At 49.2% G+C, this 15345-nt stretch overlaps 3 protein-coding genes across 3 annotated transcripts; 2 read left to right on the top strand and 1 right to left on the bottom strand.

Annotated features, from left to right (window-relative positions):
• The first annotated feature begins 1038 nt into the window (after positions 1–1038).
• Positions 1039–2848, top strand: LOC127291934 (uncharacterized). The gene is made up of 3 exons (XM_051321257.2): positions 1039–2048; positions 2139–2172; positions 2311–2848. The coding sequence occupies exons 1-3, from the start codon at positions 1250–1252 to the stop codon at positions 2600–2602; spliced, it is 1125 nt and encodes a 374-aa protein (XP_051177217.1). The 5' UTR covers positions 1039–1249; the 3' UTR covers positions 2603–2848.
• A 108-nt stretch (positions 2849–2956) lies between these two features.
• LOC127291933 (probable RNA 3'-terminal phosphate cyclase-like protein) lies at positions 2957–6170 on the bottom strand. The gene is made up of 6 exons (XM_051321256.2): positions 5846–6170; positions 5597–5746; positions 4538–4719; positions 4285–4460; positions 3972–4182; positions 2957–3399 (listed from the first exon to the last, which is right to left on the bottom strand). The coding sequence occupies exons 1-6, from the start codon at positions 6045–6047 to the stop codon at positions 3190–3192; spliced, it is 1131 nt and encodes a 376-aa protein (XP_051177216.1). The 5' UTR covers positions 6048–6170; the 3' UTR covers positions 2957–3189.
• Positions 6171–7353: 1183 nt separating this feature from the next.
• Positions 7354–11059, top strand: LOC127291932 (cell division control protein 48 homolog B-like). Its single transcript, XM_051321255.1, has 12 exons — positions 7354–7657; positions 7775–7819; positions 7914–7969; positions 8089–8238; positions 8309–8416; positions 8537–8636; positions 8934–9203; positions 9279–9448; positions 9817–9945; positions 10323–10413; positions 10504–10581; positions 10654–11059. Exons 1-12 carry the CDS (start codon positions 7481–7483, stop codon positions 10966–10968), a joined length of 1689 nt encoding a protein of 562 aa, XP_051177215.1. The 5' UTR covers positions 7354–7480; the 3' UTR covers positions 10969–11059.
• The last annotated feature ends 4286 nt before the right edge of the window (positions 11060–15345 follow it).

Raw genomic sequence — 15345 nt, 5'->3', positions numbered from 1 at the left:
AAATACAGATTCCTCCTGCCTCACTCATTAAGGTTCAGAAAGCCATGGCTGCTTCATCCCTGCATTGGTCCAACCTTAGTTTGTGGGATGAAACAAAAATTCACAGCAAGAGTCTCTGTTTTCAGCTCTTCCAATCGGATACATAATCTTCCAGTGGGACATTTCCGACCATTTTAGTGAGAAATAGCTTGTCGCAGCTCTTTCGCAACGGAGAAACAGCAAGAACTCTTATCTGGGTAGAGAGGCACACATAAACCTGAACATCTACGCAAAGTGATTCCAGAGTGCAAATGCAGGCAAGGATCAATGAGGTGCGTGCACACACATGGCATGAGCAACCAAGGGCAGCCTTTTCGAAAGGCCATGCAATGCATGCATATGCATCCACGCCCATCTGATCTGTCCAAGTTGATCCAAAAGCCCAATGTTCCTAGTGTTTCCTCAAAGCTCAATTTTTTCTCCTTCAAAGCTAAGCCTAGCAGACCAGACCAGTGTGTTCAAAGTTCCTGTCAGGATGTGTGTGAGGATACATGCATCTATTTGGATTGGATTGAGGATTATGATTGACATGAACGTACTACAGGGATCAGCGCAAGACTAGCACTAGATCAGGACCCTGCTCGAGAGTCACCAGAGAAAGCACCTTTCTGAATTGGACCTGTCGAGAGCAAAGCATTTTTTCCTTTTGCGTGTGTTTTGACAAGAACAGGAGGGGAATGCTGTCGATTGCCAGTGTGCAGGTTACATCATACCCTCGTTGCCTTCTATCCACATGCTTTTCTCCTGAAAACAGGAACGCCGCCCCATTCCGCATTGCTAGTATTCTCATCAGGGCAATATATAAAGATTATGCTGTATTTCGTTGGTGCAAATTCTTTGCAACCGAAGGAGGATGGTCACAAATGAAAAAAAAAAATACATGAAAAAGATAGTCCCACACCAGCCACATGCGATCGACAACAAAGGAGACATACTACATGTACTTTCAAAAATTGTTTGAAAATTTGAAAAGGAGCACGCATCGCATTGCAATTTGCAATAATCTAGGACAAATTACGATCCACTTTGGGGCCTTTCACCTATTGCTTATGCTTTTCCACTTTGTATCACACACACTGCCTTTAAATTTCCTCTTTGTTGGACTGCATTTGCTCCTTTCTCCCACACCTCCAGCTCCACTTCCTACATTTCCAGCTCCGTTTCCTTCCTAGCCTAGTCAGCCTTACCTTCGCCGTTGCTCCATCGATCAATGGCGGTTCCTGCTCTTAACTGCATCTTCTGTATTCTCCTGCTCTCAACCTCATCATCTACATCGGGTCATGTCGCGGAGGCCTCGTGCCGTTCTCGGAGCCGGCGGGAGCTCCTCGGCGCGACGACCGTGCGCGACGTGTTCGCGCCCGTGACCAACCCGGTGACCGTGCCGGCCACGAACCCGGCGTCGAACCCTGGCGTCGTCACCGTGCCATCCACCAACCCGGGCTTCGCCACCAATCCCAACTTCCCGCCGCTGTACCCGGAGCCGTCGACGATGCCCGACCCGTCGATGACGACGCCGGCGCCGTTCACCAACCCGGTCACCGCGCCGATCACCAACCCGGCAACGACACCGACTGCAGTGCCCGGCACGTCGCCAGTCACTAACCCCGCAACATACCCGTACCCACCGCAGGGCGGCGGCGTCGGCGCCGTGCCGACGACGCCGGTGTACCCCGCGCCGGCGACGACGGTGCCCATCGGGGCGACGCCTACTTTCCCTGCGCCCGCAACCACGGTGCCCACCGGCGCGGCGCCCACCACGATGGCGGGAGCGGGGACGTGGTGCGTGGCGAAGGCAGGGGTGATGGAGGCGGCGCTGCAGGCCGGGATGGACTACGCGTGCGGCATGGGCGGCGCCGACTGCTCGGCACTGCAGCCCATGGGCAGCTGCTACAACCCAAACACCATGCAGGCACACGCCTCCTACGCGTTCAACAGCTACTTCCAGCGGAACCCCTCGCCGACCAGCTGCGACTTCGGCGGCGCCGGCATGCTCGTCGCCACCAACCCAAGTAACCAGACTCCCACTCACTCACTACATCACCTGATATTCTGTAATTAACTCGGAAATTGTTGTACTGACGAGTTGGAGAATTCTTCAGGTTCGGGAGCTTGCATGTACCAGACATCAGCAGGGTAAGATCAAGAAATGATAGTAACTTGTTTTCAGTCATATCTTGAACACACGATTTTTTCAGGAATTTCGTATGGAACAGAAAAATTCATGAAATTTCTTCTTCTATGCTGATCATGCATTTGCCACATGTGCTGCAGTTCGAGCAGCTCCGGTAGTCCGGCAGTAACAGGCACGCCAGGCTTCGGGTCGGCGGGCATGACTCCGGGCTACAGCACCGGTCCAACGACAGGGACGGGACCGGCGGTCGGTGGAGGGTCGGGCTCGACGGTGCTGAACGCGAACAATAACCCTGGTGGAACCTCAATGTATGGCCCGGACAACCCGACTGGCTTCTCCGGCGCCAGCAGCGGCACCGCCACCCTTTCCTGCGGCTGGGTCTTGTCTCTGATTTGGATATTCACCATTGCTTATGTTAAGGAGAAAGTGTAGTGATGCTGATGAAGTGGTTTTGTGTTCTTCTCTTGTTGATATTCAGTTGTGTACATAGATGGGTGAATTAATAGGGAGAAGACTAGAAGTTTTGTGCTTGTGTGTATATTGATTGGGCTAAGCTGAGCAGAATGATGCCCAGCCATCATATATGTGTTAGGTGAGCGTAGATTTCAATCGATATGAATGATTGTACGATATCAGTTGACAATCTTCTTGAACAATAACATGCACAATGACCTTTCAAATGTTGCAAGATGTAACAGGCTAGTAGAAAGAAAAGGCAGATCAAGCGTGCGTGCTGAATGTTAACACTAATATCTCTATGTAAAAGTGAACACAGTCTCACACCTGTTTTCTCAGGAAACAGAAGCCGAAGAGCAGTTGCTCTATTGGATAGATGAGAATATCAGATACAGTTGAGTGTACACAATACTATCATCAGGCAAATCCATTCCAGAACAAATAGCTTACATCAAAACTACCTTGCAACATAACTTATAACAGCGGCTATGAAAATTGTTGTGTTGCAGTTGCAAAACACTGCTGCATCCTTCCATCCTTGATGAGATTCGTGATCCTTCTGTTTATGAAATCTTCCGAGCAAGGTTCTTTACTCCCGCACCAACACATTTCAATGTAACCGTGTTTGAATTTGGGTCGGGCTTGATGATGAACTTGACGTCAAGGAAATCCCTGATGTTTCGGAGTGTTTCTATGGCGTATGGTGTCAGCTGTCCCACACGGACCTTTGACACATCAGGCGGGCATAGAGCGCACAGCATAAACAGAAGGCCCTGCAAATTATTTACAAGAGAGACATCATGTAACAAAACATAACATGCATTTTGAAGCAAGATCTGAAAAAGGCCCTAAAAATATCTGAATAGAGCCTTAAGAGAATAGGCTAACACGATCTCAGAATTATTTTGCCAAAATGAACTAAGGACTAGGTTGCCAGAAGAACTTGCATAAAAGAATAATTCTAATGGGCAAAAATCGATGCATGCTATCTTTGGCTTAAATTTGTAGTTCCTATCCAGCTTCTATGTGTGGTTTTTTGAGCTACTACAGTGGTCAGTGAATGAATGGGTTCTGCCCCCCTGTGTTTTCAAGGAAAGAAAATAAAAATACTGAAATACTGAATCGGTTATCTTCCTACAATATGAACCAGTCCAAAGAACTAGACCATTGATGTTGGAGAGATATCTAAGTGCTTCATAGAGCAGACAAAAAAAAAACAAAGAATTGATCGTCAATCGTACTATAGGCATATGACAAGGAAAAAAACTATCAATTGCAATTCAAAAATATATACAACCAGCCTGCTAAAGATAAGAAAAGAAAAAACTGGTATGAAATATCAGACCTGATGTGTTGAGTCGACAACTCCGCCTTGAGCCACCTCTTCTAGCAGCATTGATGCAACTTGTTCACCAAGATCCTCTGGAGACATTAGCTCAGGCTTCTCAGATTCAGTACTTAATTCGTCAACATTGGTATGACTCACAGTAGCATCTGCAGAAATTAGACAGCCTGTTGTGGTCTCAGCAACAACAGATACACCATAGCCTGCTGACCTGCCACAAAGATGAATAAGTTTTTGAGTTGTAAAGACATCATGAGATAAAAAGCAGGGTGTGCCGCTATTACTATTCAACAGGCCAAACTGGAAAAAATACCTTCCACCAGATGCACCCGATCTATGATCAGTGAATATATGAACATCAGGAATGAACTTATTGAAGAGTCCACGGGCAGCATAGAGGATACGGTTTTCAATCTGGGGAGACACTCTGGTGGAGAATGTAACACCTCTTATCCTCTTTACCATGCCTTCGTCAACCCAATTAACTGCCTGTGGAAACAGTTAACGTTAGAAGGATAATGTCAACAGAGATCGCGAAATGTTAGCAGAAGTAAACTCCAACACACCGTCAAGGTGCTGTTTATATTGGGAACTCGAAGAAGCACTTCACCGCCACCAAGAGGAGGAGCTCCCCGGCTTTCAATTTTTAGCTCTAGCCCCTCAAGAGGAACACCAAAATGCTTGAGCATATGCAATGTGACCATCCGGAAAGTATCCACAGAAGGGTCCTTTGTATCATTTGTGATTCCTACAAACAAAGGCATCAAATTTAAACTCTATAGCAGATGCAGAAGCGGAAGACGTTGTATGATAAGTAACATCAATGACCATGAATTTTGTGCAGAAGATACTAATAAATTTTTTTTTTCTTCCTGGTCCTTGTAGATTTTGCCTTATAGAAGTTTATGAAGCTTGAAATAAATACGACAGAGCACCTCATGTTAACAGGGTATCTTCATTGGATAAACAGAAATGGCCATAACTCAGCAACACTGAATTCCATCAAATTAACTAAACCCCAATAAGACCCCCCTTGTCAAAGCAATCAACACAAGAACAGGGCGCAACCACATAATCCACATGAACCAATTAAAACAACCTATTTGGCTGAACAAATGGAGCAAACTCTCTATAACAAGTAATCCTAGAACAACCACATGCCACAACCTCTGCCTAATAAAAGAAAACGTGACAATTAATTGACCTGCCAGCGCGTTGTCTACAACAATTTCGTTAATCCTACAACACCTTAAGCACAATCAAGGATGATAGGCTCATGTAGAAGAGCCAACGCTTCTCACTCAGCAGCCTTGAACTCAACCAAACTAACTAAACCCCAATCAAACCAACCTTTGTCAAAGCAATTCATACAAGATTAGGGCACAATCGCATGACACACACACACACACACTAATTAAAACAACCCATTTGACTGAACAGTGAAACAAACTCTACAACTCACAATTCTAGAACAAGCTAATCGGAAAACCTCTGCCTGAAATAATATCATACTTACTGGTAGAAAAAAAAATGACAATCAATCGTTCTAACAGCACAGTAGGAACCAATCTTTTTGCAAATTCTACGCACCCCAAGCATAAACTAGATGAGGAAATGAGTTCCACCTTTGAGCCGGATCGACAGGGGCGACCGGCCGAAAAGGCCGAGCAGTACGAGCGGCTCGAGGAAGTAGCCGATCCCGCGCTGCAGCCCGCAGTCGTGCTCCAGGTCCTTCCCGCCGATGATGACCCCCGGCTTGTACCTCAGCTTGGTCCCTGCGAGCAGACCCGCTATAAATCAGCAACCGAATCGAGTCCTCTTTCCCCTCGGCAGGCGGCAAGAAGACTCGACGAGTCGGAGAGGGGAGAACGTGCCTGTCTCGTTGATCTCGATGTCGCTGTGGTCGGAGATCTTGTCGAGGAGGCGGAGGAGGGAGACCTCGTGGTCCCGGAGGCCCGGCGTGCCGTCGGCGCGGATGTCGACGATGGTGACCGGGGTGGAGGTCAGCGTCGCCAGCACCATCCGCTGCCGGAAGTGCCGGCTGCCGGAGAGCCTCCGGGTCTTGTCGCGCCCCATTCTCGCCGCCGGCTATTCGCTCGCTCGCCTGACCTCGCGGTGGGGTTTGGGTTGGTCGTGCGGCGGAGGCGGGAGGCGGGCGGCGAAAGAGGGGTCTTGCTAGGGTTTTGGCGCGCGCCGACGAGCGAGGCAGATGCTGCTGCGGTTGCCAAGAAAGAGGCAACGGCCCAGTTTTTTTTTTTTTTTTTACGGCTCTTTTCGTGTTTGGAGAAGCAGGCCTAGTTACCACAACGAATACAATCCACGGATACATATCATGGGGTGGTAATTCTCAAAAAAGATAAACATATCATGGGGAGGTCCTATTTTAGTTTTTTATGGATGAAATGGGTGTGCTTTATTAATCAACCACAGGGCCGTGATCAACCAACATAATGTTGATACAAATTGTTTCCGAATGCAAATGGGAGAACATCAGGCCACGCACGACAACCTCTAAACTTACTCGAACAAGCTAAAGATGAGCGGCAACATTCTGCTCGCGTCTAACATGAAAGACATTACAAACTATGAACGAGTTAGCGCGTCGACGCATACCCACCTCATTCTTTGCGAGGTCTGCTAGGCCAACCAACTTTTCCCTCACGCCATGGTTGGGCAGGAAGAAGATGAAGCTCACTGCCGATGGGGACAATGCGGCTGGCCGCGACGTCACCATCCAGGCGAGGAATGTACCTCACCGGAGACGGGCGTCACCGACGGAATGAGGAAAGAAAATTAGGTTTAGGGTGGAGTAGGGTGCATGTGGAGATCTCGTACATATGTGGGGAGCTCGCTAACGGTCTAATATTAGGGTTTGGTTCAGGGTGCTAGATTTGGGGAGTTGGCCGGAGATGAGAGAGTTTAGAGGGAGGGCGACATCAGACCGGCGGAGGTCGAGGATCGAGAAGCGGGGATCCATGGCGACGCGGGAGTGGCGCTGGGCACGGGCGGTGGAGGAAGGTGGTTTTGACCGGTGGTGGGGGCGGGGGTCGACCGTGAAGACCGAAGGAAGAGGCGACATCAAAACCATCTGCCGTTTTCTTCAGGAGTCGATGGGTATTTTACATCAGAACCCTCTAGAGTCGTCGTCTTCCTCTCCGATCGGCGAGCAATGCCTAACGGGTTGAAGACCACGTCACTCCAGCAGTACGCTCCCGACACGGCTCCTCCGTTGCAAACCGCTAGTCACCGAGCACCTATTGGGCCAGTGGGATTCATCCTCGCTCGGTATAGGCCCATCTTGTGCATATCCAGGCCGGCCCAAATTCGGGAACGGAATGGGCCCTAAATGAGGGTCTAGGCCTCTAGGGTTTTGCGGGGTGGGTTTTCTCTTACAGTCCCGGCGATTCCGGACACCTCCGTCGTCGCTCCCGCCTGCGCGACAACTTACGTCCGCCGCGCCGGTCTCGGAGAGCAGCCAGGCAAGTGAAATAACCCAAACAGACGAGGCGATGGCCGCGGGGAGCAGAGTCGCCGGCGACGGCGGTAATGGAGACGAAGGCGAGCCGGCGGGAGGTTGGCGGGCGGAGGAGGCCGTCGCCGGGAACCGCATGGCCCTTCAAGCTCTCCGGGAGCTCGCGGTGTACCCCTCCCTCTACGCCCGGCAGGCCCGCCTGCTCGGGCTCAAGGTAGTACCACTTGTCTGTCTCTGTCCCCTTCTACTCCCCGCCACCAATTTCAGCACCCATCGCGCCTTCGCTTGACCAATTTTCGCTCCGTGTGCCGCGCGAGCTTGTATTCTTCAGTGGCCCAGAGGATTGCTGCTCTACGGCCCCCCTGGCACCGGAAAGGTAACGCACTCCCAGTGGCCACGTCTTGATGATCCTCCTTGAAATACTGACCCTATGTGCGTTTCTGAAGATTGCTTCTTCTTGTTCTTGTCAGACAAGCCTTGTCCAAGCCATCGTTCGGGAGTGCAACGCCCACCTGACAACGATCGAGTACTGACTTGCCGACTTTGATAACTGAATTTTTAACCTGCCAAATAGGAGCGTCATTTGCTTCCCTGTGTGTATTTCGGCACCATCGTCACTTCTTTATTGTGCCTCTGTCTTGGCAGCCCGACCTCTGTGCACAAGCCTCATGCCGGAGAGGGCGAGAAGTTCCTGCGTGAAGCTTTCGCTGAAGCGTACTCCCAGGCATCACGGGGTAGGCCAGCCATCGTTTTCATCGATGAATTGGATGCTATATGTCCGCGACGTGACAGTAGGTATGCTTGTTATACCATTTACATCTCTTTTGCGCATGTCGAAATCTGTTTCCTTAATGCGATTTCACAGGAGAGAGCAAGGGTCCCGCATTGTTGCGCAGCTGCTAACTTTGATGGACGGAAACAGAAAGTCGTCGAAGAAGCTTCCTCACGTAGCTGTTGTTGCGGCAACTAACAGGTAGGATTTGTAGTTTTTTTTGTTTTAATGGACATGTTTACGAGTACTTTTAGTAGGACAAGACTATAGTCTCACGGAAATTTGTTCTATTGAAACAATATCTCGTCCCATGATGTGCAGGGTGGATGATGTTGATACAGCATTGAGAAGGGCAGGACGTTTTGACTCAGAGATAGAGGTCTCTGTTCCTACTGTAGAAGAAAGGCTGGACATCCTTAAGGTAATTTAAGATTTTCACTTTGGGCCAGTATTTTCAATTTGTGATGGCTTCTATGTTGTATAATGCCTCGTACTATCCGATTGTGTGGTTAAATCTGCGAAGTATTGTCCTTTTGGATGCATGACTTGAAATGTTTGTATAGAAGGTACTATTGTCACTGGCCCCTACTTGACATTATATGCACTGTGCCTAAAATGTCTGTAACATAACACTGTAAAACCTGCATTGTGTGAATCCATCAGCTGATGTCACGGTTTTTTACCCAAAGTATAATCTTACAGACCATTTTTTTTGTAGCTTCATACCAAGAACCTACATCTTCATGAAAGTGTCGATCTTCAGACTATTGCTGGATGCTGCAATGGTTATACTGGAGCTAATTTAAAAGGTCTATGTCGAGAAGCTACACTAGTTGCTTATCGTAGATTATCAAACTCATCTGGGGATGAGAAGATGCTCACACTACTCATCGAAGATTGGGAGTCTGCTAGATCTCAGGTCAAGGCAAGCATGATAAAAGCTTCATCTGTTTCATGGGATGATATAGGAGGTTTGAAAGATCTAAAGGTTGAGATATTTTTCATATTTTTTTGTCTATTTTACAGTAAACCTACTGTAATGGTGATTGTTTCTATGTTTCAGAAAAAGCTTCAGCAAGCTGTTGAGTGGCCCATCAAACATGCTGCTGCATTTGCTAGACTAGGGATAACACCAGTTCGTGGTGTGCTTTTGCATGGCCCTCCAGGGTGCTCAAAGACCACCCTTGCCAAGGCTGCAGCACATGCTTCCCAAGCTTCTTTCTTTTCTTTGAGGTTTGTCATAGAACGATTACCATGTCCATTCTTTGAATCAAATCTCAGTTCTCTATTCTACCATGTGAAAGAGTCCATACATTCTATTACCAAGCTGAGAGCAATTAATCTCAGACATAGTGACAACTGAGATAGTTGTCAGATGAAGGAATAAATATGAAGTTGTTTTAGGCACAAAACACTTATTTCTTACTAATGCATATGTTATTTTGATCGAGCTGGCAGTATTTGTTGGTTCAATTGCTATAGCATTGTGCAGTTTAGATAAACTTAAACTGGTGAATAGAAAAACTTAGCCTAGGCACCTGCTGTTCAAGATTTGCTCTTCATCGAATGCCATCTTGGTTTTGAAATATATTGTCAACCAGTGGTGCAGAATTATACTCGAAGTATGTTGGAGAAGGTGATGCTTTGTTGCGAAGAACATTCCAGAGGGCACGTCTATCTGCTCCAAGCATTATATTTTTTGATGAGGCTGATGCAATTGCCCCTAAAAGGTATACACTGAGATCCTGTTAACATATGAAATATACACTTGAAATCTACGTAACTAATGTGTGATTTTAGTAAAACAGGGACTTGTAGAAATAATGAGAATGGATACATATATACTCCTGTTGCAACTATCTGATCAAGAAAGTTGTGTTTGTTATGGTGTACATCAATGCAGAAATTTGTTCATGCATCAGGAATTAGGAGTGTCGACTATTTTCTAAGAATTTTTTCCTGAATTTAATTTTTATCAGGACCAACCAAGGTTTATGTGAACTTTAGTTGTGTACTTGTGAATCTATTTTATCAGCACTAGTACTGACCGTCGAGAATGCTAATTTTGTAACGAATAACTTAGTTTGGCACCTGTATGATCTTGCAGAACTGGTCCTGATGGGGACGGCAATACCACACTAGGAGAAAGTCTCCTATCAACTTTGTTGACTGAAATGGATGGTTTAGAACTGGCCACGGTACTTCTTAGCTTGCTGATAGTTTCTAACATGATTCTATTGATTATCTACCATCTGTTTAGTAAGATGCTATCTGGTTTTCTGTTGCAGGGGATTATTGTTTTGGCTGCTACTAATCGTCCCAAGGCAATCGATGCAGCTCTTCTCCGTCCAGGGCGTTTTGACATGGTATTTCCCCGACTCTGTTTCTCTGACATGTTCATCAGCAACAACTGACCATAACTTTCTCTTGACCTGCAGCTGTTGTATGTTCCGCCACCAGATGTGCAAGGTCGGCACGAGATACTACGCATCAAAACACGCAAGATGAAGTTAGGGGAGGATGTGGACCTTGGGAAGATAGCGGAGCGCACAGAGCTGTTCACCGGTGCTGACCTTGAAGGCCTGTGCAGGGAAGCAGGAATGTTGGCACTGAGGGAGGATCTGACAGCACCTTCGATAGACAAGGCTCACTTTGAGGCTGCAGTAAGGTCGCTAAAGCCATCCCTGACAAAAGCAGAAGTTGACCAGTACACAGCTGCTGCTATCCATGGTCCATCAACAAGGAAACATTAGAATATGTCACATCTTTTAGTTTGTGTTTAAGCTTGTATTGTCCAAGCATTCTCAGACCATCCTTCGATAATGCAATTGCTGGTCAGTCGAATGCTATATTCCTGCCATTCTTATTATGAAAAGGGCAACAACCAATGAGGCTGTGGTTCAAATCACGCATGTGATAGATGTCCCCGCCCGCACGCCAAGCTTGGATCCCGAGGTGCTGGCATCGTCGCAATCTTTGAGCGACAACAGGACAGATGGCAAGGTCACATTGGTAGGCATGGGAGTTTCAGACATGCGGACAGAGGATCCCGATGTGGATATGTCTGCGCCGATGGTGCAGGAGGAGGCCCCACCAGCCGACGACCGTGGCTCTGGGTTGGAGGGATCGGATGACTCTACATGGGCTGGGCCGATAGAGAGTGCAGGCCCAGGTCCAAGAGAGGAAGAGTATTTTGAGGTGTCGGTTTCAGTTGGGCCACGAAACCAGCCAGAGAAGGGCGTGGTGGAGTCAGTTCGTGTCCTTGCTCCATCTTCTGAAGACCCGTTGGGGATTGGTTCTACTGAAGACTCGTTGGGGATTGGTTCCCCCCTCCAATCCTTCACTGGACCTAACAGTAAGATGCAAATGGTGCCGGTGGAGCGCAACACAGGAATGACGCCTCAGGAGGTTGCCGCTCTGGGCAAGATCAAAGCCTTCTGCGCGGGTATCCTCAAGGCGTTGGCGCCGCCTCTGCTCAAAGAGCTTGAATCTTCCAAACTGAAGAGGGAAGCCGAGCCGTTTACTCCAAGAAGGGTAACGCGTCAATCGACCGGGGCGCCAATGACCACGAGCAAGCAACAGAAGAAGCCATCTGCGGCAGACACGGCGCTCCTCAAGGCGTTGGGAATCTCACCATCGGGCGGTCTTGACTGTCAGGGAGGAACATATGCAGGAGCTCCAATCGATCTTCGACTCCCCAGTGCGTGATCGTCAGCTGAGGGCACTGGCGGCGATTTTTGGCAAGACTATGCCCACGAGTTTTGCTAACATGAAGGATGGCCACTTGCCGGCGGCTGTGGTAGCACAGTAGAGGTGCTACGTGGAGTTTCTATCGTTGTGTTTAATGGATTGTATTCCGAAAATAGGGAGTTGGAATGCTAGAGGGTTAAATGACGGGGCAAAGCGAGATGCGATTCGCGAGTTTTTTGATTCACTTCATGTAAATCTCGTGTGCCTCCAGGAAACAAAAATGGAGCACATAGACCGTTTTATTGTCATGCAAACCTTAGGGCCGGCGTTTGACGGCTTTGCTTACCTGCCGGCTCAGGAGACGCGAGGAGGAATTCTACTTGCCTGGAACACCTCGATTCTTGAGGTTGCGAACGTGGTGCTGGATACGTACTCGATAACGGGAGAGGTGATCACCAGAGGCGGGCAACGCTGGTGGATCACGGGTGTCTACGGACCCCAGAGCACGGTGGAGAAGCTGCAATTCTTGCACGAGTTATCAGAGAGGCGCACACTCTGTCCTGGTCCCTGGTGTGTGATTGGGGATTTCAACATGATTCTGAGAGCCTCCGAGAAAAGCAACGGTAATCTTGACAGAAGAGCGATGGCGAGTTTCAGAGAGTTTGTTGGAGCTCAGGAGCTGAAGGAGCTATACATGCATGGGAGGCTTTTTACGTGGAGCAATGGCAGATCGGTCCCAACCATGACCATGATTGACAGAGCTTTGGTGTCCATAGACTGGGATTTGATGTACCCGGACAGTGTCCTTCAGGCACTCTCTTCTTCAGTTTCCGACCACGCCCCACTTCACCTGTCCCTGTCGGCCGGCTTCCGTCCGAAACGGAGATTCAAATTCGAGATGTTTTGGCTTAAAATGGATGGGTTTGAGGATGCGGTCAAGGAAGCGTGGAGGTGTGAGGACTCGCTTGTGGACCCCTACAAGAGGCTTGACGCGCTCCTAAAGAACACCGCCGCACACCTGCAATCCTGGGCGCAACGGAAGGTTGGGAATGTGAAGCTGCAAATAGCTATGGCCAACAGCTTGATCCACAAATTTGATGTGGCCCAGGAAAGGAGAAACTTGTCGGAGGGAGAACTTTGGCTGTACAGAACGCTCAAATTGTGTGTGCTTGGGCTGTCCTCCTTCGAAAGGACCATTGCGCGGCAGCGATCCAGAATGCGTTGGCTAAAAGAGGGTGACGCCAACACCCGTTTATTCCACGTTGTGGCCAACAGCAGGCGTGCCATGAATTACATACCTGCGATCAAGGTTGGGGGCGAGATTCTCACAGACCAAGAAAGGAAGGAGGAGGCTTTCTTTGATGCTTACAGTGAGCTAATCGGGCGTGTGCGCAATAGAGGTCACACCATTGATCTGGATCAACTTGAGATCCCGCGCCATGACTTAAGCGATCTCGACGTCATGCTCACGGAAGAAGAGGTCTGGAAAGTGATCAAGGAGCTGCCGTCGGACCGTGCCCCAGGTCCCGATGGGTTTATTGGCGCTTTCTTCCAAAAAACCTGGGCAATTATCAAACAAGATGTCATGGCAGTACTTTGGAAGCTCTTCGTAGGAGATGGCAGGGGTTTTGGCCGCCTCAATAAAGCCTTGATCACCTTGATCCCCAAGAGACAAGATGCGGAGGAAATTGGAGACTACCGACCGATTAGTCTTGTTCATAGCATATCCAAGCTATTCTCTAAGATCATGGCCAACAGACTAAAGCCGCGGCTAGGGGAGATGGTGAGCAGTAACCAATCAGCTTTTATTGGAGGGAGAAGTTTGCACGATAATTTTGTGCTGGTACGACAGGTGGCCCGGCGAATCAACACGACAAGGATCCCAGGAGTTCTGATTAAACTTGACATAAAGAGAGCCTTTGATTCTTTGTCCTGGAGCTTCCTTTTTGAGGTCCTCCGACACCTCGGTTTTAGCGACATTTGGTTGAGGCGGATAGCAATTCTTTTCTATACCGCCTCCACCAAGATCATCGTCAATGGAGTGGCGGGAAGAAGTTTTGCTCATGCCAGAGGGCTACGTCAGGGTGACCCGATATCGCGCATGTTCTTTGTGCTAGCCATGCAAGTACTCTCGGCAATGATGCAAAAGGCGGTGGAGGAGCAGATATTCTCGCCGCTGCCGGGTATCAACGCGATTCAGCGCATGTCGGTGTATGCGGATGATGTGGTGTTGTTCATCCGTCCGAACATACCGGATCTGCATGCGGTGACTGCGCTGTTGCAGGTCTTCGGAGAAGCCTCGGGGCTACATGTGAACTTTGAGAAAACGGCGGCGACTATGATCAGAGGATCGCGACTAGAGACTAGGCGAGTGCGGAGCCTCTTGGGATGCAAAATTGAGGAGTTTCTTATTCGATACCTGGGCCTCCAACTGGCGCTCAGGCCCCTCACGAAGGCGCAGTGGCAGCCCATGCTTGATCGAGCGCTGGCGGTGATGCCATCCTGGCAGAAAGGCCTGATCCCGAGGGCAGGCAGGTTGATCTTGGTTAAGCATGTGATCTCCTCTCGGCCAGTGCACCACCTCCTAGTTTCGGAGGCCCCGGCCTGGCTGCTAGACGAACTCAATGGATGGCTACGTGCATTTTTCTGGGCGGGCAAGGACAAGGTTCAGGGGGGCTGCTGTCTTGTTTCTTGGGAGAAAATCTGCTGGCCATACGCATTCGGAGGGCTGGGGATCAAAAACCTACAGTTGCAGGGAGTTGCCCTCAGGGCGCGTTGGGAGTGGCTCAATCGGACTGATGACAATAGACCTTGGGGAGGACTCCCAATGCTGAAGGATGCCAAAGCGCATCAGATCTTCCAGAGTTTTGCACGCATCACAGTCGGAGATGGGGAATCCGTGCTCTTCTGGACGGATCGGTGGATCAATGGTCTTACCGCCCAAGAGATTGCGCCGGAGGTGTGGAAGCTGGTGCCGCCGAGGAAGCGGAATACTCGAACGGTTGCCGAGGCACTCTTGGGCAATGCCTGGACAGAGGATCTCCGGGGGGAGCGGTCCCCGGCATGTATCTTACAGTGTGTGCTGTTACACGATGAGATCATTGAGGTTCCGAGAGACGCCGCGAGGCCGGATCTCTTTGCCTGGAAGGGTTCTAGCTCGGGACAGTATTCTGCCAAGGATACATACAACTATCTATGCCAGGGCAGGGAGCGTTTTGCGGCTGCGGAGTGGATTTGGTCGCCTTGGGCCCCGACAAAGTGTAAGATTTTTGCTTGGCTAGCGATACAGCATCGGCTGTGGATGGCTGACCGACGAACACGGCATGGCCTCCAGGATCATACCTCGCCGTGCTTCGTCTGCTTACAGGAGGAAGATACTGTCGAACACCTGCTCATGCAGTGCTCTTTTGCCAGGGAAGTGTGGTTTCGGTGTTTACGAC

This window comes from Lolium perenne, chromosome 4 (assembly GCF_019359855.2).
Source record: "Lolium perenne isolate Kyuss_39 chromosome 4, Kyuss_2.0, whole genome shotgun sequence".
In the NCBI taxonomy this organism is placed as follows: Eukaryota; Viridiplantae; Streptophyta; class Magnoliopsida; order Poales; family Poaceae; genus Lolium; species Lolium perenne.
The sequence above is the reverse complement of the archived record's forward strand: the minus strand, read 5'-3'. Positions and strand labels throughout refer to the sequence as shown.